Here is a 20,495-nt window from a genome sequence, read left to right as displayed (position 1 = left end):
CGAAGAACGGCACTGAAAGATGGCCTCTCCTGGCGGCCGCCAGGGAGGAGAGAAAAACGATATCCAGACGCCGTTACACGCTGGCCGGCCACGTACGCTAATGTCGAGCACCTCATCAAACCTTGTTCAGCTCGCTTTGGTTGCGTTCACTTTCACCCGCTTCATAGATAACGTCGCACGGTCAAACGATACAAGGCGTTAAATAAACCTCTTACCAAGCTGATCAAAGGTACTTCCTTCTTTTCAAAATATAAGGCATCTTTGCAGTGGCGGAGCTAGCAGAAGATCTCGGGGGGGGGGGGGGGATCAAACAAGAAATACACATCTTTGGGGGGGCTAAATAGCTAAGCTCTCCTTAATTTAACACTCCAAAAAAATTTCTTCAGTAATTAGAGCAACTCCAACGAGCCAACCCAAACGGACGGCGATTTTGTCCGTTTTTTGTCCGTTTGGGTCGGCCAGGCAGACACGGATGTCCGCTTCCACGTTTGGGTCGGCGCGTGCGCCCAACGCTGGCCTGACCCATTTTGACGGCGCTGCAAAAATAAACGCATGCATATTAAAAGAGAGAAACAACATTAATTAAACATTAAAGCCGGCTACGAAGGCCGGCGAGAGTCCACGCGTCCACATTTGCATTTAAAAAATAAAGACAGCCTAAACTACGAGGCGGCGCGCTGCTCTAGGCGTCGTCGTCGTCCTCGGGGTCCGTGAGGTCGATGAGCATCGGCGCCGGCCCGGCCCAGGCGAACGCCGTGTTCCAGAGCGCCGTCATGTCGGGCGCAGGCAGTGCCGGCGCGCGGGGGGGGGGGGGGGTGCGGTCGCCTGTGCAGCCACGGTCTGGCGCGCCTCCTCCTCGGCCTCGCGCTGCTCCTCCTCGAGGTCGCGCTCGAGCATCTCGAGGTACTCGCCGTCGCGGCGCTCCTCGGCCACCCGGATCTAGCGCGAGTGCTCGAGGTACGCCGCCTCCTGCGCCGGCGTCGCTCCCACCTAGACCGGCGGCGCGCGTACCCACTCGCGCACTACTCCCGTTCAGGAGTAGCGCTCGATGGGGGACGACTGCGGCTTGATAGGGGACGGCGGGGCCACCGGCGGCACCACGCTGTCGCCCGCCGCGGAGAGGGCAAGTGCCTGCGCCATTGCCGACTCGTACCGAGCATCCTCTTCCTCCGCCGCCTCCACCCTGCGCCGCTCGTCCTCCTCGCTCTCCCGGTAGACGGCCGCAAGGGCCGCCTGGTAGGCGTCCTCTGCCGCCTGGTCCTCCTCGCGGACGACGAGCGCCGGCGGCGGCGAGCTCCGGTCGACCTTGCGCACGCCCCGTCGCCTCGCCTCCTCGTGCTCGAAGGCGAACCACCTCGCCCAGTTGGGCGGGTCGGATGCGTAGGCGGCCTCGCGGAGCTGCTCCGGCGTCAGCAGCGCCCGCCGGCGCCGCACCTCCTCCGCGTGAGCCCGAGCCTCCGCGGCGCCGCCGGCACTGGGATCCTATCTGGATCCAGATGCCAGTCGTGCGGCAGGGTCACGTCAGGATATGGCAGAGGCTGGCGGTGCTGCCAGTGCCACTCCGCCTGGTGCACTAGCACGTTCACGCGCTGCCTCTGCCGGCGAGGCGCCGGCGCCGGCGGAGGCGGGAGGAACTCTGAGGGGAGAGGGGTGGCGGGGGCCTTGCCCTTGGCCTTGCTGCCGCTGGCGCCGGAGAAGAGGTCCATCTCGCTGTGGTTGTGGTGGCTAGGGTTTGCCGACGACGGGGGAGCAAAGCTTGGCAGATGTGGACGGCGAGTTTGGATGAGGACGGCCCCGCCGCATGATCGGCTTAAAAAAGGACGAGCGCTGTCGCTAACGCGTGGGCCCGTGGTCATAAATTAAGCTGACCGCGTGGGCAGCGGGTAGTTGGATGGCCGTCATGTGGGGACGCGGCGGACAGCGAGAAGACGCGCGAAGCGTCCGTTCGGCGTCCGCGCCGACGCATTTGGGACGCAAATTTGGGCCGCAAATGCGTCGGCGCGGACGCGACGCGGACGTGATTTGGGTTTGGGTCGGCGCGTTGGGCCGCCACTTTTGTCCACGCCGACCCAAACAGACGTAAGCGGACGAAATGGGTTGACCCTTTGGAGTTGCTCTTAGGCCAGGGCTGGGGGCAGTCACCACCCCAGGACTGCATGTAGCTCCGCCGCTGCATCTTTGACTTTCCATGATTTTTGATACACTAGTACATGAATTGAACTTGTATAGACCATATCATCGTATTTATCTTGTAAAATAAGTTATTCATATGTGTTTATACATACAGTCTTGCTAAAGCACGTCTAGATGTGCTATAAGTATTGCACATCTAAATCCTATATCATTGATTTTACATCGAGATTCGTGTAGATATTTTTTCTTTTTTCTTTTTCATCTTTATGCTTGATTCACTCATTTAGATGTGCAATAACTAGAGCACATCTAGATGTGCCCTAGACACACCCACATACATATTATGTACAAATACAATTATGGTAAAATAATAGTCAAAGTTAAGTTACGTGAGGAATACCATAAAATAGTCAAGTACAACTTATTTAAAAAAGAGGGTAGTATCTAAACTACTCCCTCCGTCCCACAATATAAGATCGTTTTTCAAGCTAAGTACAAGATATAAGAAAACCAACAAAGCACCACGGTTGGATTGGATCCGCTATTCATCAAACAAAATCACGGGAGTGGTAGAACTTCCCATAAAGAGCCTCTAGCGTCTAATGACAAACGACCTCGCAACTCCTGGATTTGCCACCAAGTCCTTGCCCTCTCGCTTCGGGCCGAGGAGAGTCGACATTGTAAACAATTAGAGGACCAGGGACTTAACAACACCGTCACGTGACTCACGTGTGTATGAGAGGAGGCAAACGAAAGCACCCAATGCCAGGCTCGAAAAAGCCTCAAGAGACGATCCAAGCCAACCTAAGAACGCTGCCATGGCCGGAGGAGACATGCAAATACCAACAACACGCCCAAGAGGATTACAACACTAACACATGGTTGCCGCAGAGTCCGCCAGTGTCGACCATGGTTTTCACCAAAGCGTTAAGTTGGGGAGGTAGGAGAACCTCCACGACGCGTCGAAGGGGAAAATGACACCAGTAAGCATTACCAAAAAAATGAGACCAACCCAAAGATTAATCCTAGTTGGCATTTTTTTTTATAGGAGAAACTCCGCGAGCATCACGGGTCAAAGCCAGGACTTAAACTCGGGTGGGCTGGCAGCAGGGAAAATATCTGGTGCACCGGAGCTTGTGGTGCTACTGGTGCACGGATCTCACATTGTGATTTTAAAATGTTCAAATTTTTTTGAAAAAAGATAGCACACTCAAACAACATCAATGTAGGTTGTCGCAAAATTTTAAGTCAAAATTCGAAACATTACATAAAAACAAAATTGACAAATTCAACCCTGAATAGTATATAACATAACTTGGGCTTTAGATTCGGCCCATTATCACACTGATGTCAAATTTGTCATTTTTGTATCTCAAAAAATATTTCAAATTTCTGTACGAAATTTTATGACATGATACATTGATGTTGTGTTAACATGCTAGAATTTTTTTTAGTTTTTTTAAAATATTTATGGCATCCGGTGCACCGGTAGCACCACAAGTGCGGGTGCACTGGATACGTTCCCGTTGGCAGCAACCTCAGCTGCCCAGCCAACGGGTCGACGCCCCGTCCTCTCACCAGTAAGCATTACCATCATCGATGTCAAATTGTTGAGCTTTCTGTCGATACCTCCCACGCACCTTGCTATAGAACCATAGCCGTCGAGCACACCCGAAAGAGAGGCTCACCACGGTGAATCTAGAGCTCCAGATATGGATTAGTGTCCGGCTGCCACCATCGACAACAGCCTCGCCAGGATCACCCGCCGTTGCACCTTCCCTCCCCACCCCTATGCACCATTCACATAGCCATGGGGGTACCGAATACTGTTGCCAAAGGGCCCGCTAGAGAGCCGCCTGTGAAACCCACCTTCTAGGGCTACGACCCCCGCATCCAAGATTCCACACTACCGCTTGCTGTCAAGTCCCTCATCTGTCGTAGGATTGACGAGCAGGCTCCTCCTTCTGCATCATAGGGCACCCCTGCCTCATGATCAAGGCCGGATTTGGGCGGCCGCCGAGCCGCTTTCATCGAGTGTTTCCTGCTTGGTGAGAGTCTGCACCCCAGAAGGTTCAGCAGCGACACCCGCATTTGTCGTGCATGAAGACCTACGCTCTGCTACTCTTGCATTGATGGCCATTGCTCAAGAAGGGAAGTAGGGTTTTGGGGAAGATTTGTGGCGAAGGGCGCAAGAGCATTGTGTTAACCATAGTGCATTCACTCCTTTGGCAAGCTGGGGAACTTCAACTAGTTAATTAGGCGTGTATATCGCAATTGTCGATGTCATTAACGGATTTAGGGCATCTCCAATGTGGACCCCTAAAACGGACACAGTATCCATTCACGGACGCGTCTGCGAACAGTGATACAGGAGCCGATCATCCAACCCTATACATCAAATGTCTGGACACATTGAAATGAAATTTGAACAAATTGGATGATGTTCATGCAAACCGGACGATTTTCATTTAAATCCAACCAAATTCATTCATTTTTGACACATTTCAATTAACCAAAAGTAGACATGACATGTTTTAACCTAGTCTAAATCTTCGCAGGCAGTGTCGGTGTCCGTATTCGACGCTTTTTCTTCCCATGTACAGAAAGGTTAACGGTCTTGAGCTCGAAGAAGTGAAGTTGCGGGTCGCCGACGAGGGAAAAAGTAGAACATGGGACACGGTCCACATAGACACCAGGCGTGTCCACGTCCGTGTCACACGTCCTATTCTTTGTCCCCGGAGCCCGTTGCGTGGACGTTGCCGATCGAGGTGAGGTCCATGATCGAGATGGATGGACTGGCCTCATGGTTGTTGTGGCCGGGCACGAACCGCACGGGCGTCGTGACCGATGCGGAGCTACTGACGTCCACGATCGTTTGCGCCTGTTCTACACCCGTCTCCGTGTCGATCTCCGTGAACATGGCGTCAGTCTCCACCCGCAGGACGCGCAGCCGCCATCACTCGCGACTGATGTTGCGGGCGCTGCACATGGACTTGTATGGCGCCCGCTCCTCATTCAGAAAGGCCAAATTCTCTGCCAACTAAATTTGCCATCCTCGATAAACACCTTCTATTTGCCATGGTAAAAAAATCTGACGTAAGATATATAGTGGAGTCCTTTGATAATGTTACTTTTTTGAAACCCTAACCTATAAAGCAGTAATTTGATGCTATTCACTCCGTTACTATCGCAAAGCCATCGATAACCAGGGCCATTCCATCATTATTCGAGTATTATAGCTACAACCGAGTTTATTAAGCCTTAGCAGGCCGAAAGAAATGCTCGCTGACGCACGCGAGCTTTCACGGATCGAGGCAACACGCTCATCACATTACACAGTAGTAGAGAAGAGAACTCCTCGAATCACACATACATGAATCACATGCACATGCCGGTGGTTTTCACTGCGCCGCGAGCCCAGCCGAGGCGCCGCTGGTGAACGGCCTCTGGCTGTTGCAGTCGAGGTTGCTCCCGTAGCCGACGCCGAGGACGTCGCAGTAGCGCTTGTAGAACCCGATCCGGTCGGCCACCCGGGGGTCCTGCCCACGCCCGCACTCCAGCCCGCCGTTGATGATGTTGGTGATCACGCCGTACCCGGGCACCCGGCCGGCCGCGTTGTCCGCGGCCGTCGGCGTCCACCGCCCCGTGATCACCGCGTGCGACGACGGCTTGTTCGCCTGCGGGGTCATCCAGAACCACAGCGCCGTCTTGAACGACACCACCGGGTCGGCCGCCACCAGGTCCGGGTTGTTCAGCAGGTCGACGCCGATCGCGCGCCCCGCCGGGCCGTAGTTGTAGTTGAAGGAGAGCTGCATGGGGCCGCGGCCGTAGTAGCGCCTGCCGGGCGCGCACGGCCACTCCGGCCTCGGCTGGCAGTAGTCGGACGGCGGGTCGCGCTCCTGCTTGAAGCAGTAGCCCCAGGAGAAGGGGCCGTCGGGCGCGGTCGGCCACCCGCCGGTGGTCTCGTGGGAGGTCTGGCCCAGGAAGGCGGCCACCTCCCGCTTCCGCGTCTCGACGCTGAGCCCCTCGGACGTGCCGGCGAAGGCCGGGAACGCGGCGGCCGCGGCGAGGAACGCCTCGTAGGTGTAGAACCCGCGGGCCAGGCACGCGGCGTCGTTGCGGTGGAGGAGGAGCCGCTCGAAGAGGTCCTTGGACACGATGGACGCCACGCCCTGGCCGCCGGGAGCGGGGCAGCCGCTGCACTGGCTCTGGCAGCCGGCTCCGCACCACTCAGAGCCGCTGCCGCAGAACCCGAAACGGCTGCAGCAGAGGCAGTTGGGGCACGTCGCGCCGCCGGCCTGCGAGCCGCAGGTCTGGGCGCGAGCGGCCGTGGCGAGCGCCGCGGCCAGGACGGCCAGAATGGCCGTCGCCGCCGTAGCTAGACTCGGAGCAGCTCTCGGTGCCGACATGGTTTGGTGTTTGCTGCCTGATAAGGCGCGATGTGCCGTCCTTTTATTGACCAAAAATTCTGGGGTCAATCGACGAGAAAGGTCGTCGGCTGCTAGAGTTTTTACTTTTTATTTAGGGCATGTGAGCTCGACTCGATCGGCTTTTGCCGCGTGCCACGTTCATCGAACATGCAACATCACGTCCTGTGCTTACTTTGATTCAAAGACTTTTCTTCGATTCGCAGCCTAAAATCTTATCTTATATTAGTATAATGGCAGGACAAAAGTGTTAGCAGCCGGCCACGTGAGCGAACTGGTGATCTATAGTGTACTGTGTACGCTCTGGTTCTTTTTACTTCCCGTATTATATTTATGTCAAATCAAACTCAAAAAAATTGATTAAATTTATAAAAAAATATTAATCTCTACAACACAAAATATATATACTACGAAACTACATTTCATAACGAATCTAAAAATGTTGATCTGGTATTGTGTTGATGCTTTTTTCTATAAGTATGATTAAAGTAAAGATATTTTAACTTCGGATAAAAGTTATATGCAGACTAAAAAGAGCCGGAGGGAGGGAGTACTATACTAGTACAGTTTATTAGGGGCTGCGATCCGGTTGCCTGCAAAGCAGTTAACAATGCTGCCCTGTTTCTAGAGGATTTTTATTGAACCGGATTTTTGTTGAACCGATGTGTCATAGGTGGCTCAGAAGCTCCCCTGTTGAGCAGAACTCAACGAGCGCCAGCCCAGTAAGGCAAAGAACAGTGCACCAGTTCACTGCACTGCAAGTGCAAAAAAATGAACTCAGTGGGGCGCAACTGTGCAGTGAACTGAGCGCAAGCATAAATATCAGCTCCCAAAACTGCAAATATCACATTTCGTTACAGTACAATGCTACTTCCTCTGTTCATAAATATAAGATGTTTTGAATATTTCAATATAAACTACCGAAATAAGTGAACAAACACACTAAAATATGTCTATATACATTCGATTCACAAAAGAGTTAGAACGGAGGGAGTACATTTCAGTGGATACAGAAGCAGACTCCTAAATTGGGGCTGCTACTTCAGGTTCTCGTTAAACCAACTGGTCATGTCCACCATGGCTTGCTCGGCCCATTTGACAGCAGTTGCGTCATCGCTGTTGTATCTCACAGTCCACCCATGGGACACACCAGGGTAGATCTTGACAAAGTGACGAATCTGTAGGCCCAAATATAATGTCAGGATGTTTCTCTAAAATAAATCATATCCGGATGAGAGGTTTCGAGCTCTAGTTCTGCAATGATCTCCTACCGATAATGTGTTTCTCCAATCAATCCACAACCTACAGTACTTTATGACATCTTTCTCCGTTTTCCATCATGAACACACACTTTCAAGAAACAGTAGGTCAGCAGCATAATAACACTAGGTCACCACCATATGAATCTAAAACAAGTTCATTTGGTTATAAAGTAAAAAAAAAGTGATTTCTAGTTGTAGAGGCTTGATGGCTCTTAATATGGAACGGATGGAGTACATGATTTGGGAAGAAGCACATGATGCCATGGAAATTAGAAGGTGCACCAGCTACAGGTTGAAACTTGAAAGTAATAAAATCTCACAGCATTCTGTTGAGACACAGTTTGGCACCGGTACGGTTTCAAATTTAACAGCTTGGTCATATCACATATTATAGACCTTCAGTAAAGGGTTGACTTGAAGATCAGGTTGTTTGAAATGAAAACTTACCCCTGAGTCGGATAAAATCTGCTCGAACTGCTTGACCAATTCAGGTGGGGACATAAAGTCGGTTTCAGCTCCAAGTATGGCAATGGGGCATTTCGTCTCTGACATATGGCACATGTCGTAGTGTAAGAATTTGAAGTGTTTCAAATAGAACAGCATTAGTGCATCTCTAAAATTTACCTTTTATATCATCAACACTAACAAAAGAAGGGTGAGACATAGCAGCTGCCTGGATCTCATTAGCCTTCGCTAACTCGGTAACTAGTTTTGCTGATATGTGGAGAAAATAAACACAATGCTCAGAAGGCTATAACTTCTATTTTTGAGTTCAGATATAAAGAAACACAGGAGTTCTTAGCTTACCACCCCAGCAATAACCTGCAGCCCCGATACTAGACGCTCCTTGTTCCTTTAGAGCGGCAATTATTCGTTTTGCCTCTTCAAATTCCTTTTCCTGCATAAAGGAACAATTTGTTCGTTTATGTTAGATGGATTAACATCAGAAAGAAACACACTAAACATTCCTTTTCCTATGAGGTGAGGAGGCTCATTCCCCGACAGGTTAAGTGTGACATCTCCAATTTAGCCATCTTTTTTTTTTGTGGGGATCCAATTTAGCCATCTGACCGGCCAAGACAAGAGAGTTTCTCCAAAGTGGAGAAACTGAACATGAAAATATCATACATCTTCTTACGAAGTCATCTCAAGCTGCCAAATGTTGTTAGGCTTGGGTCTATTGCTTTTATCATCATTCCCCACCCTTGGTTTACTTTAGCTAACACTGTGTAATGGAAGTACTAAGAAGGCCAGCAATGTCATGCGATGTAAACGGGTATGATTACGCAACATATATACCTTAAACATAAACTGAAATCAGGTGGCCTGAAGTTCTGAACGTTTGCAAAAATAAAAGGAATAAGTATATTTTTGGTCCCTCAACTTTACTGATAGTGTAAAAATGGTCCCTCAACTTTAAAACCAGACAAACATAGCCCCTTAACTTGTAAAACCGGATACTTTTCGTCCCCCCGCCAGTCAAGGTGGTTTTGGGCTGACATGGACCTGGTATTGACCTTTGACCTCGCCATATCAGCGCCACGTCACACAGAACGGTCTGAATCTCTCTTTCTCTCTCCCGACATGGGTCAGCGTGTCGGAGTTGTACATGCCAGTGGTGTTTGATGTGTCGCGGTAGCTGACAGGTCGAAGAGCTGGTTTTTCTAGCTATAGCAGGACGACGGTGACGCATGGCCATCCAACAGACTGTACATTGTCGATCTCGCCGAGAGCAACAGACACGCAGGAAGGACTGAGCTCGCCTCGACACGAACGTATTGAAGCTGATCGATTCCTCGACACGCACGTACACAACAAGGAAGCTGATTGTTTCCTCGACACGCACGTACACAACAAGCAAAGCTGATCGATTGCTCATGTGCAAGCTAGACATGCAAGCCAATTTGCCGCTGGCCTCACGTCATCTGCCCTGTCGGCGTCGACGAGGGGTGCGCGCATGCTGTCGAGCACGGGAACGCCATGGACGTCGGGCCATGCATGTTCGACCGCTCGGCACGCGGACACCGGGTCGTACGTGTTCGACCGCTCAGGCGCTCAGCATGCACGTCGTCCAAGTGCTCGTCGTCCATACGCTCGTCATCTAGCTAGCTTTTCACATGAGCATCCAAAGCCAACTTTGTTGTGTATGCCAAGCCCGAGCGCCACGGCGCCTGCATCCCTTCCGGTGCCGGCCGCATGACCGGGACGGTGAGCATGGCGAGAGCCAACATCCCATGAGCCAAGCAGCACGGACGAGCATGTACACAACATACAGTGCGGTCGCTGCTCGTGACGTGGCAGTCTAATCCGGATGACATGTCAATTTTCTGCTCAAAACCGAGTCTACGTCGGACGAAAACTACTGAAGGTGGTAAGGGGACTAAACTTATCCGGTTTTATAAGTTGAGGGACCATGGTTTGCCGGTTTTAAAATTGAAAGACTATTTCTATACTTTCAAAAGAGTTGAAGGACGAAAAATATACTTATCTGAAAATAAAAGGAACAAGGTTGCAGGGAATCAGGGGACAACAAACCGGGGCATGATCCTTTATCCACGCTGGAAATGGTCTATCGGCGTTTTCGTGTGAATATGGCTCCCCATGTAAGAAATCTGGCACCACAACCAAGTATCCAGACGAAGCGACTTCATCAGCTATCTTCCTTCACGAGGTAAGAAATTTCATCAGAATCCGCTTAATTGGTTGCGGTAAATTGTCGTAGCCCGTCATAATAATAAAAGGATAAAAAGGCGGCAAAAACTAGTATGTTCAAATTTAACAAGAGTGCTAAAATCTCAGCCGCAAATCGTGCGAGGAACACTCCAGTGATCTACAGTACTACTATTTGTCCAGAGTACAGGTAAATGTATACCTCAGATTCGGCGCTTCAAACCCTGCAAGGGAGAGGCCAAGCGCTCTTAGTTAACCGTTAAGCCAAGCAGAGGGGAGGAGCATTTGGGAGCTCTGGTCGAGGGGGGTACGTATTACCGAAGATATCGGAGACGAGGATGACTGCGGCTTTGGACCCGGCGGAGCCAGCAACGTACGCCGCGATCCCGCCGAAGCCGTCGTCGACGACCCTGCCCTCCCCGCCGGCGGGGTTCAGCGTCGGCGGGTTCGCGCAGCACTGCGGGCTCGCCATCCTCACTCAACGCCTGTCTCCTGGCGGCGAGGCTGCGCGGAGTTGGGCGTGGGAGACTGGCCGCGAAGCGAACGCCTTGGTGGGCTGGGCACGTATTTGTTTCGAACCTGCTGGCGTCGAGGCGGGGGATTGTTGGTGGGGGTGATTCCGTTTGATGCGATGCGATAAGATGCTTCCTTGGTCGTCGGGGTCAGATGCTTTCTTGTCGCGGGTCTACCGTCTACCTGCCGCGGCGACATTTCCCGCGACGGCCCAACCCGCTTGCTTTATTTTGGGTCTATTTTATGTCCACTTTCTCAATTTCTATGTTTAGTCAAGACGTATCAGGTGAAAAAAGAAAATGAAATCAAGGGGTAAGAGCAACTTCAACGGGCCGACCCAAACGGACGGCGATTTTGTTCACTTTTTGTCCGTTTGGGCCGGCTAGGCGGACACGGGCGTCCGTTTTCGTGTTTGGGTCGGCGCGTGCGCCCAACGCTGGCCCGACCCATTCTGTCGGCGCTAGAAAAAAAAAAGAATGCACGCATATTTAGAAAAATATTAATTAAACATTAAAGCCGGCCGCGAAGGCCGGCGAGAGTCCACATTTGCATTTAAGAAAAATAAAAACAACATAAATTACGAGGCGGCGTGCTGCCCTAGGCGTCGTCGTCGTCGTCCTCGGGGTTCATGAGGTCGATGAGCGTCGGTGCCGGACCTGCCCAGGGGAACGCCATGTTCCAGAGCGCGTTCATGTCCAGCGCAGGCTGTGCGGCCGCCTGTGCAGCCACGGCCTAGCGCGCCTCCTCCTCGGCCTCGCGCTCCTCCTCCTCGAGGTACTCGCCGTCGCGGCGCTCCTCGGCCACCCGGATCTGGCACCAGTGCTCGAGGTACGCCGCCTCCTGCGCCGGCGTCTCCCCCACCCAGACCGGCGGCGCGCGGACCCACTCGCGCACTACTCCTGTCCAGGAGTAGCGCTCGATGGGGGATGGCTATGGCTCGGGCTCCGGCTGCGGCCCCGGCTCGCCTTTGACGCGGCGTCGGGGAGGGGACGGCGGGGCCACCGGCGGCACTACGCAGTCGCCCGTCGCGGAGAGGGCAAGGGCCTGCACCATTGCCGCCTCGTATCGAGCCTCCTCTTCCTCCGACGCCTCCGCCCTGCGTCGCTCGTCCTCCTCGCTCTCCCGGTAGACGGCCGCAAGGACCGCCTGGTAGGCGTCCTCTGCCGCCTGGTCCTCCTCGCGGACGACGAGCGGGGGCGGCGGCACGCTGCGGTCGACCTCGCGCACGCCGCGTCGCCTCGCCTCCTCGTGCTCGAAGGCGAACCACCTCTTCCAGTTCGGGGAGTCGGATGCGTAGGTGGCGTCGCGGCGCTGCTCCGGCGTCAGCAGCGCCCGCCGGCGCCGCACCTCCTCCGCGTGCGCCCTAGCCGACCGCGGCGCCGCCGGCACTGGGATCCTCTCTGGATCCAGATGCCAGTCGTGCGGCAGGGTGACGTCGGGGTACGGCAGAGGCACGCGGTGCTGCCAGTGCCACTCCGCCTGGTGCACTGGTACGTTCACGCGCTCCCTCTGCCGGCGAGCCGGCGCCAGCCGAGGCGGTAGGAACTCTGAGGGGAAAGGGACGGTGGGGGCCTTGCCCTTGGCCTTGCTGCTGCTGCCGGCGCCGGAGAAGAGCCCCATTTGGCACGACTTGGGTGGCTAGGGTTGGATAGGGTTTGCCGGCGACGGGGGAGCGAGCTTGCCTAGATGTGGACGGGGGCTGGCTGGATGAGGACGGCCCCGCCGCACGGTTGGCTTAAAAAAGGGCGACCGCCGTCGCTGACGCGTGGCCCCTGGTCATAAATTAAGCTGACTGTGTGGGCAGCGGATAGTTGGACGGCCGCCAGGTGGGGACGCGGCGGACAGCGAGAAGGCGCGCGTGGCATCCGTTCGGCATCCGCGCCGACGCATTTGGGACGCAAATTTGGGCCGCAAATGCGTCGGCGCGGACACGAACCGGACGTGATTTGGGTTTGGGTCGGCACGTTGGGCCACCATTTTTGCCCGCGCCGATCCAAACGGACGCGGGCAGACGAAATGGGTCGCCCCATTGGAGTTGCTCTAAGTTGCACGTCTGTGGGACAATAATCCTAGAAGATCGACCGCGCAGGCAGCAGTTCGAAGGAACCCGGAACAACCGTCCGATCCCTCGTCCTGAGCCGTCGGGCCTTTGCAACAAGGTTCATGTTACCCTCATTGCGGCCTTGTTGCAATCCACACCGAGCAGTTTTTTTTTCTATGATTGCAAATAAATCCTTAAATCCCTTTCTTTGCAACAAAGGTTCATGTTGCGCTCAAGGCTTTACAACACGAACCTTGTTGCAATCTCCATTGAATTTTTATTTTTTTTCCTCGACTGCAAACTAGATCCTCAAATCCCTTTCTTTGCAACAAGGTTGATGCGCTGCGTGCCTTCTGATCAACTCGGATCCCACGGCCACATGTCGATGTGCATCCCAGTTATCAGTCAGCTGCTCCAAGCGTTTCTGTTAGTTAATTAAACGTACTCTGCGCGCGTAACTTGTTTCTAGTGGCAGCACGTGAAACATGACATGCTCGACCCCAGTAATATCCTACAGTCTCGGCACTAGAGCTTATGCACCATAACTTGACCATCCATTCTTAATAGTGCGGCTTCCGCACGAAAAGATAGAAAATCTATATTCTTCCAATCTTAAGAAAATAAACCATGAGCATAATATTATTTTCTTCGAGAATGATCCATGAGCATAAATTTTCTAAGCATGGTCCTGTAATTCGTCACAAATAAGTACTATGTATATTTGTCAAACCATGAGCCGACATAAATATTAAATCAAATCGAAGACTATAATATACACACTTCAAAGTTAATTTTAATAGGAGCACACCCTAAACTTTTCTAGGTCGCACGTACACACAATTATTCTGAAGGATGGTTCAAGCATGAAATTTCCCAAACTAGAAAAAAAGAAGTCACAGTAACCAGCAAACCACAGTTTACCGTACATACATTTTCTTGCCTAAAACATATCAGAGCTTTCCCAGCATGCGAATACAAAAAGTTCCGGCCCACCATAGTTTGTAAATTACAAAAGGGAAGCATCAAAATTGCATGCTGAAAGAAACACACAGGAAATAACTGAAGCAATACGTACAGGCAACTGACCAAAGCATGAAACTACGGCACCAAACAGACTAGACTTACTGCTTATAAATACGGAACACATCGAAAATCAACTCTCATGATTTTCATGGCTCCTGGCCGTGAAGTGATCCGCTCGCACCAGCTTGGGGAGGGCTTCCCTTTGTGGAGCTTGAAGCTTCAGGAACATCAATACGGCATTCGTTCGCTGCAGATATTTCCGATGTTGTAGGTATCAGTGGCAGGCTGCCAGCTTGAAGAACAACCTTGGCGAAGGAGCTTGCAGGGCAAAATCACTCATTTGCAGATTGCCAGCCAAATGATGAGCAGGGGAAGCAGCCGCCAAAGGATCAGCAGGGGAAGTAGTTCCCAAATGATGAGTAGTTCCTTCATGACTAGCTGAATCTTGCTCAATTTCTTGGTGACTCTCACAGGTATTTTCTGCATGTGGGTGGCGGCTAGGAGGAGTCTGTTGATCTTGGCCCCTCTCTAGAATGCCGGCGTGGGAGAGCAAAGCCCACAGGTGGGTGATGAGCTCGCCGCCCCGCGTGAGCTGCTCGATGTGCTCGTTGACATTATCTGACGGGGCAACGTAGAGCATCATCTCGCACCAGAAATCAGCCAGCACCTTCCAACGCCTGGTAACATCTTCTATCTCCTCAAGCTGCCTCCCCAGCTTGGCGCCGCTCTGGAAGATGGTAGCCTCTGATTCTTCCAGTCCATAATTCCTCAGCGCCTCATACTTATCCCTCATCATAGATGGCAGAAGAAATTCGCTGGCTTCTACTGCAACTGCATCAAAAAAACGGCTTGTATCATAGTGGTGCCCAGAGTATTTAACCAAAAACTACCACAATTCGCGGAAACGTGACAGAAAATTATCACTTTACGATTTTGTTCCGAAAACTACCACTTTTGTATTAATCCATGGCAAAAAACTACCAAGTGTGAAAACTGCTCGCTTTGTCTGGGTTAAACCCAAATCTGACTGCCCGACCCCACACATAAGCGGGCTAAAAATGCAATCGGGTCCCTAGTTTTTCTTAAAAAAAGCAATCGGGTCACACTTCGACGAGCCGGAGTTAGCTCCAGCATGGCTCGGCCGCTGCTGGCAGTGGTCGCCATGGTGCTCGTGCTGGCCGCCGCTGGCGCCCATGGCTTCCGGATCGAGGAGGCGAGCGTGGCCAGCATCCAGCTCGGCTTCAACAACGGCAGCCTCACCTCCGTGGACCTCGTCCGGTTCTACCTGGACCGCATCCGCGGCCTCAACCCGCTCCTCCGCCCCGTCATCGAGGTCGCGCCGACGCCGAGCGCCGCTCCTCCTCGTCCGGCAAGTGTGTGACCGCCGGCGGGCCCCTCGACGGCATCCCCGTCCTGCTCAAGGACAACATCGCCACCCGCGACGCGCTCAACACCACGGCCAGGTCGTTCGCCCTCCTCGGCTCCGTGGCCAGGCGGGACGCCGGCGTGGTGCGCAGGCTTCGGCGGGCCGGCGCCGTGGTGCTCGGCAAGACCAACATGGACGAGTGGGCCAACTTCCGCAGCCTCGCCGGCATCGATGGCTGGAGCGCACGCGGCGGCCAGGCCCGGGCAGGTGGAGGGGAAGGAGAACGAGGGACGGGATTGCTTTTTTAAAGAAAAACTAGGGACGCGATTGCATTTTTAGCCCGCTTATGTGTGGGGTCGGGCAGTCAGATTCGGGTTTAACGCAGGCAAAGCGAGCAGTTTTCACACTTGGTAGTTTTTTGCCACGAATTAATGTAAAAGTGGTAGTTTTCGGGATAAAATCGTAAAGTGGTAGTTTTCTATCACGTTTCCGCGAATTGTGGTAGTTTTTGGTTAAATACTCTGGTGCCCAGAAAGAAGCTTTGGTGCTTGGACCACCAAGTATGCACAGTACTTCGACAGTCTTGTGGCGACGTCATGATGGATCTTGAGCTGTGTTCCCTCAACTGGAGAAGGGCCAGATCTAGATGTTCCCTTCTCACAGTACCACGTCGCAATGTGCCAAGTCAGAATGATGCCGCTTGTGTCTGACGCCAAGTGCATCTTCGGTGCGCAAGCCCATGCAAGGTGCCCTACTCCATTGGACACTAGGGATGATTTCCCATTCAGCAGTTCACCATTAGTGCGTTTGAGGGAGTAAATAATTGCCTTTTCACTGTTAGACTGTATAGCCTCTGTATTTACACGTGTATATTGTAACGTTGTATTTCACTTATTATATATATGTGATAGGCCACTTCTAGAGGGTTGTGCCGGTTCCCCCAAAACCTATTGTCTCACATGGTATCACGCTAGGTTACGATCGCTTCCGCTAAACCCTAATACCCGCACCGCCGCCGCCGCCGTCTTCACCGCTACCGCTCCTGATCACGCCGCCGCCATGTCGAGCGCCGCCACGTCTGGTTCCACCACCGCGGGGTTCCTGCCGGCCTCCCTCGCGGCGTTGCTGTCCCTCCCGCTGGACGCCGCCGATGTGCCGGCCCCGCTCGGGACCCGGAGCGTAGGCTCCTTCTTCTCGACTCCTCCAGCGTCCTCGTCGTTCGGGCGCGAGCTCGCGGTGCACACCGGTGCTGCGTCATCCGCCTCTTCTCCTGCGGGTGCTATCCCGTCGCTACCGTCGGTGGCGCCCGAGTCCGCCTTGATGGCGGGGCTGTCGGCGTCGGGCCCGGCTGCGGCGTCATCTGCCCCCGCGCCCTTTGTTCCTCCGGCCGCGTCACCGGTCACGCTGACGGCCTCTATGGTGCCCTCACCCCAGGCCGTCTCCTCGATGGGATCGTCGCCGCCGCCGCCGTTTCACTTCGGCCACCTTATCACTATCAAGTTGTCGTCTGACAACTACATCTTCTGGCGTGCGCAGGTTCTTCCGCTCCTTGGGAGCCATTACCTGCTTGGCTACGTTGACGGCTCTCTCCCCCCCACCCCCCGCGCCGGTGGACAGCGTGCACGGTCCGGTATACAATCCGGCCCACCGTGTTTGGACGGGGCAGGACCAGACGAACCTCTCCTCCATCCAGGGGTCGCTCTCTCCGGTTGTCGCCGGGCTTGTTGTCTTCGCCAAGACGTCTCATGAGGCCTGGACCATCCTTGAGCGCTCGTTTGCGGCGCAGTCTCAGGCTTGTGTCTCTGCGCTCCGTCGTCAGCTTGGCGAGTGCGAGAAGCTTGACTCCACGGCCACGGAGTTCTACAACAGGGTCAAGGGCCTTGCTGACACGTTGGCCTCCATTGGACAGCCGCTCACCGACTCCGAGTTCAACTCCTTCATCGTCGACGGGCTTGACGAGGAGTATGATGCTTTGATCGAGATCATCAACGAGCGGGGCAACTCGACTCCCATGATGGCACATGAGGTCTACTCCCGCCTTCTCCTCACCGAGCAGCGTGTCGAGGCGCGCTGCTCCAAGGCCAGTCACGGCTCCCTCTCCGCGAACGTCGCCACTAAGGGTGGCCGCAGCTCGTCCAAGGGGCCGCCCCCGGCTTCGTCTTCGTCATCGTCGGCTCCCCCCGCGTCCGCAACCCTACCAGGGGCCGGTGGTCGACGCATGTGTCAGTTGTGTGGCATTGAGGGGCACTGGTCCTCCAAGTGTCACAAACGCTTTCAGCGGAGTTTTCTTGGTCTTGGCAATGACGGCAAGGACACACGCAACTTTGCCCGTCAGGTTGCCATGGCCGATCGTCCGGCGCCGCAGAAGCAACAAGGACACACTCAGTCCTACTCCATTGATCCCCACTGGTACATGGACTCTGGGGCGACGGAGCACCTGACGAGCGAGATGGGGAAGCTTCACACTCGTGAACCCTATCATGGCTCCGACAAGATCCACACCGCCAATGGAGCAGGTATGCACATCTCTCATATTGGTCAAGCATCTCTTCTCACTAGACATGCCAATAGGAGTCTTCAGCTTCGCAATGTTCTAAGAGTTCCATCTGTGACACATAATCTTCTTTCAGTTCCTAAACTCACACGTGATAATAATGTGCTTTGTGAATTTCATCCTTTTGATCTTTTTATTAAGGATTGGGGCATGAGGGACATTCTTCTTAGTGGGCGGTTGTGCCAGGGCCTCTACCGTCTGGAGCATCCTGGCGTCGCTCGCGTTTTCAGTGGAGTTCGAGTATCTCTGTCACAGTGGCATGCTCGTCTTGGTCACCCGGCCACACCTATTGTCCGTCATGTTTTGCGTCGTCATGAGCTTCCTAGCTTGTCTAGTAATAAAGATGTAGCAGTGTGTGATGCTTGTCAGCAGGGGAAGAGTCATCAACTTTCTTTTTCGGAGTCCAGTCGTGAGGTGAAACATCCTTTAGAACTTGTGTTTTCAGATGTATGGGGTCCTGCTCAGACTTCTGTCAGTGGTCACAATTATTATATCAGTTTCGTTGATGCTTATAGTCGCTTTACCTGGCTTTATCTTATTAAACATAAATCTGATGTGTTTGACATTTTTGTTCAGTTTCAAAAACATGTTGAACGCCTTCTCAAGCACAAAATTGTTCATGTCCAGTCGGACTAGGGGGCGAGTATGGCAACCTCAACTCCTTCTTTCAGTCGCTTGGGATCGCTCACCGTTTAGCATTGTTGGGGAACGCAGTAGTTTCAAAAAAATTCCTACGCACACACAGGATCATGGTGATGCATAGCAACGAGAGGGGAGAGTGTTGTCCACGTACCCTCGTAGACCGAAAGCGGAAGCGTTATCACAACGCGGTTGATGTAGTCGTACGTCTTCACGATCCGACCGATCAAGTACCGAACGCACGGCACCTCCGAGTTCTGCACACGTTCAACTCGATGACGTCCCTCGAACTCCGATCCAACCGAGCTTTGAGGGAGAGTTCCGTCAGCACGACTGCATGGTGACGGTGATGATGTTGCTACCGACGTAGGGCTTCGCCTAAGCACCGCTACGATATGATCGAGGTGGATTATGGTGGAGGGGGGCACCGCACACGGCTAAGAGATCAAGAGATCAATTGTTGTGTCTATGGGGTGCCCCCTCCTCCGTATATAAAGGGGGAGGAGAGGGCCGACCAAGGGGAGGAGGCGCGCCCAAGGGGGGAGTCCTACTCCCACCGGGAGTAGGACTCCTCCTTTTCCTATTTGGAGAGGGAGACAGGAGGAAGATGACGGGGGGATGACCCCCGGGTAGGAGCAAGACGGCGAACGACGCTTCAAAACACATCGGGGCCAGCAACGCCCCTCAATCCAGGTCGCACTTGGCCGGGTTGCTCAACCCGACCAAGTCCCTAAACCCGGCCAGACCCCTCAACCCGGTCGCTCGGCCGGGTCCCTGTCCGGCTGCTCCAGCCGGCCTGCTACGCGAAGTCAACTACGGCGTCTCATTTGACACGACACCGACAAGACGGCCATACTGCGATCACTATTGCTGATAAAGCATACGCTGTTCACTCGTCACACGCGTCATCATCTACAGTGTACTTTGTCCCTCGGGCATTGATTTGTAAAATGCCCCAGGGACAAAACTTAGCCTAGCATGCAAGCAAGCATGGCTTGGAATGCAAGCTACACACTGTAGCTTACATCCCAAGCACACACCCATGCCTACATGGCGTACACCACAAGCTAGCCACATTATATGAGCTAGCTCACACCCATCCATCTAGGAGGATGGACTCCCACGGCCACAAGGCCACTCACGCACACACTTGTGCATACACATGCTCATACGCATAAGGCTCTCTACTGCCTTCTGTAATACAACTTCAGGAGCAACTTTGTACTGCCCGACATGTACACCGTATATATGTTTATACATGCAGGAGTAGGGGTATTATCTCTCCGGAGAGCCCCGAACCTGGGTAAATCACCGCGTGCTGTTTGCCCAATCCCGTCCCTTGACCTCCAAAGCAGTCTTGCCCTCACCACAAGCCACCTCGTGGCATCTGTCGTTTCTCGAACCCGCCCGCGAGATAACCCCGACAGTTGGCACCCACCATGGGGCAAGCTGCCGCGGAACCGCGGTCCGGGCGGGACCATTTTCGTCACCTCCGCCGCAACGTCGTCGCCGTCTCTCCGGCCGCACTCGAGGGCTCAACATCAACTCGCCCCTGGGGCGGCCGTGCGGAGCGGCGCGCCCTCTTCGTCGGCCTCGCCGTCTTCTTCGTCATCACGGCGTCACCGTCATCTCTCCGGTAGCGCTCGGGACCCGACATCGACACGTCCCCGGGGCAACCGCGCGAGGCGGCGCGTCCTCGCTGTCGGCCTCGCCCTCTTCATCATCACTGTCTTGATGTCGCTGCCGTCTGTCCGGCGGCGCTCGAGGCTCGACTTCACCATGCCCTCGGCGCGCACGTGTGGGGCGGCGCGTCCCCGTCGTCTGACTCCGTTCGCGCACGTGCGCGCCGCATCCGGCCTCCTCGACC

The 20,495-nt window shown here is 53.8% G+C and overlaps 3 protein-coding genes across 3 annotated transcripts; 1 reads left to right on the top strand and 2 right to left on the bottom strand.

Moving 5' to 3' along the window:
- Positions 1-5,459: 5,459 nt before the first annotated feature.
- Positions 5,460-6,568, bottom strand: LOC109778323 (chitinase 2-like). Its single transcript, XM_020336873.4, has one exon. It carries the CDS (start codon positions 6,540-6,542, stop codon positions 5,535-5,537), a length of 1,008 nt encoding a protein of 335 aa, XP_020192462.1. The 5' UTR covers positions 6,543-6,568; the 3' UTR covers positions 5,460-5,534.
- Positions 6,569-7,418: 850 nt separating this feature from the next.
- Positions 7,419-11,068, bottom strand: LOC109778304 (endo-1,3;1,4-beta-D-glucanase). The gene is made up of 7 exons (XM_020336860.4): positions 10,811-11,068; positions 10,695-10,716; positions 10,358-10,484; positions 8,630-8,720; positions 8,447-8,536; positions 8,270-8,367; positions 7,419-7,738 (listed from the first exon to the last, which is right to left on the bottom strand). The coding sequence occupies exons 1-7, from the start codon at positions 10,962-10,964 to the stop codon at positions 7,598-7,600; spliced, it is 723 nt and encodes a 240-aa protein (XP_020192449.1). The 5' UTR covers positions 10,965-11,068; the 3' UTR covers positions 7,419-7,597.
- Positions 11,069-15,201: 4,133 nt separating this feature from the next.
- LOC123496854 (probable amidase At4g34880) lies at positions 15,202-15,743 on the top strand. Its single transcript, XM_045232231.1, has 2 exons — positions 15,202-15,402; positions 15,444-15,743. Exons 1-2 carry the CDS (start codon positions 15,202-15,204, stop codon positions 15,741-15,743), a joined length of 501 nt encoding a protein of 166 aa, XP_045088166.1.
- Positions 15,744-20,495: the final 4,752 nt, after the last annotated feature.

The sequence above is a fragment of the Aegilops tauschii genome, chromosome 1 (genome assembly GCF_002575655.3).
Source record: "Aegilops tauschii subsp. strangulata cultivar AL8/78 chromosome 1, Aet v6.0, whole genome shotgun sequence".
In the NCBI taxonomy this organism is placed as follows: domain Eukaryota; kingdom Viridiplantae; phylum Streptophyta; class Magnoliopsida; order Poales; family Poaceae; genus Aegilops; species Aegilops tauschii.
This window is presented reverse-complemented; position numbering and strand designations above follow the sequence as displayed.

Coding starts and splice junctions, on each gene's coding strand:
- LOC109778304 (XM_020336860.4), bottom strand. CDS start 10,964: ATGGCGAGCCCGCAGTGCTGCGCGAACCCGCCGACGCTGAACCCCGCC. Junction 10,717..10,810: donor CCTCGTCTCCGATATCTTCG/GTAATACGTACC, acceptor TCTCCCTTGCAG/GGTTTGAAGCGCCGAATCTG. Junction 8,368..8,446: donor TAGTGTTGATGATATAAAAG/GTAAATTTTAGA, acceptor GCCATATGTCAG/AGACGAAATGCCCCATTGCC.
- LOC109778323 (XM_020336873.4), bottom strand. CDS start 6,542: ATGTCGGCACCGAGAGCTGCTCCGAGTCTAGCTACGGCGGCGACGGCC.
- LOC123496854 (XM_045232231.1), top strand. CDS start 15,202: ATGGCTCGGCCGCTGCTGGCAGTGGTCGCCATGGTGCTCGTGCTGGCC. Junction 15,403..15,443: donor TCCTCCGCCCCGTCATCGAG/GTCGCGCCGACG, acceptor TCGTCCGGCAAG/TGTGTGACCGCCGGCGGGCC.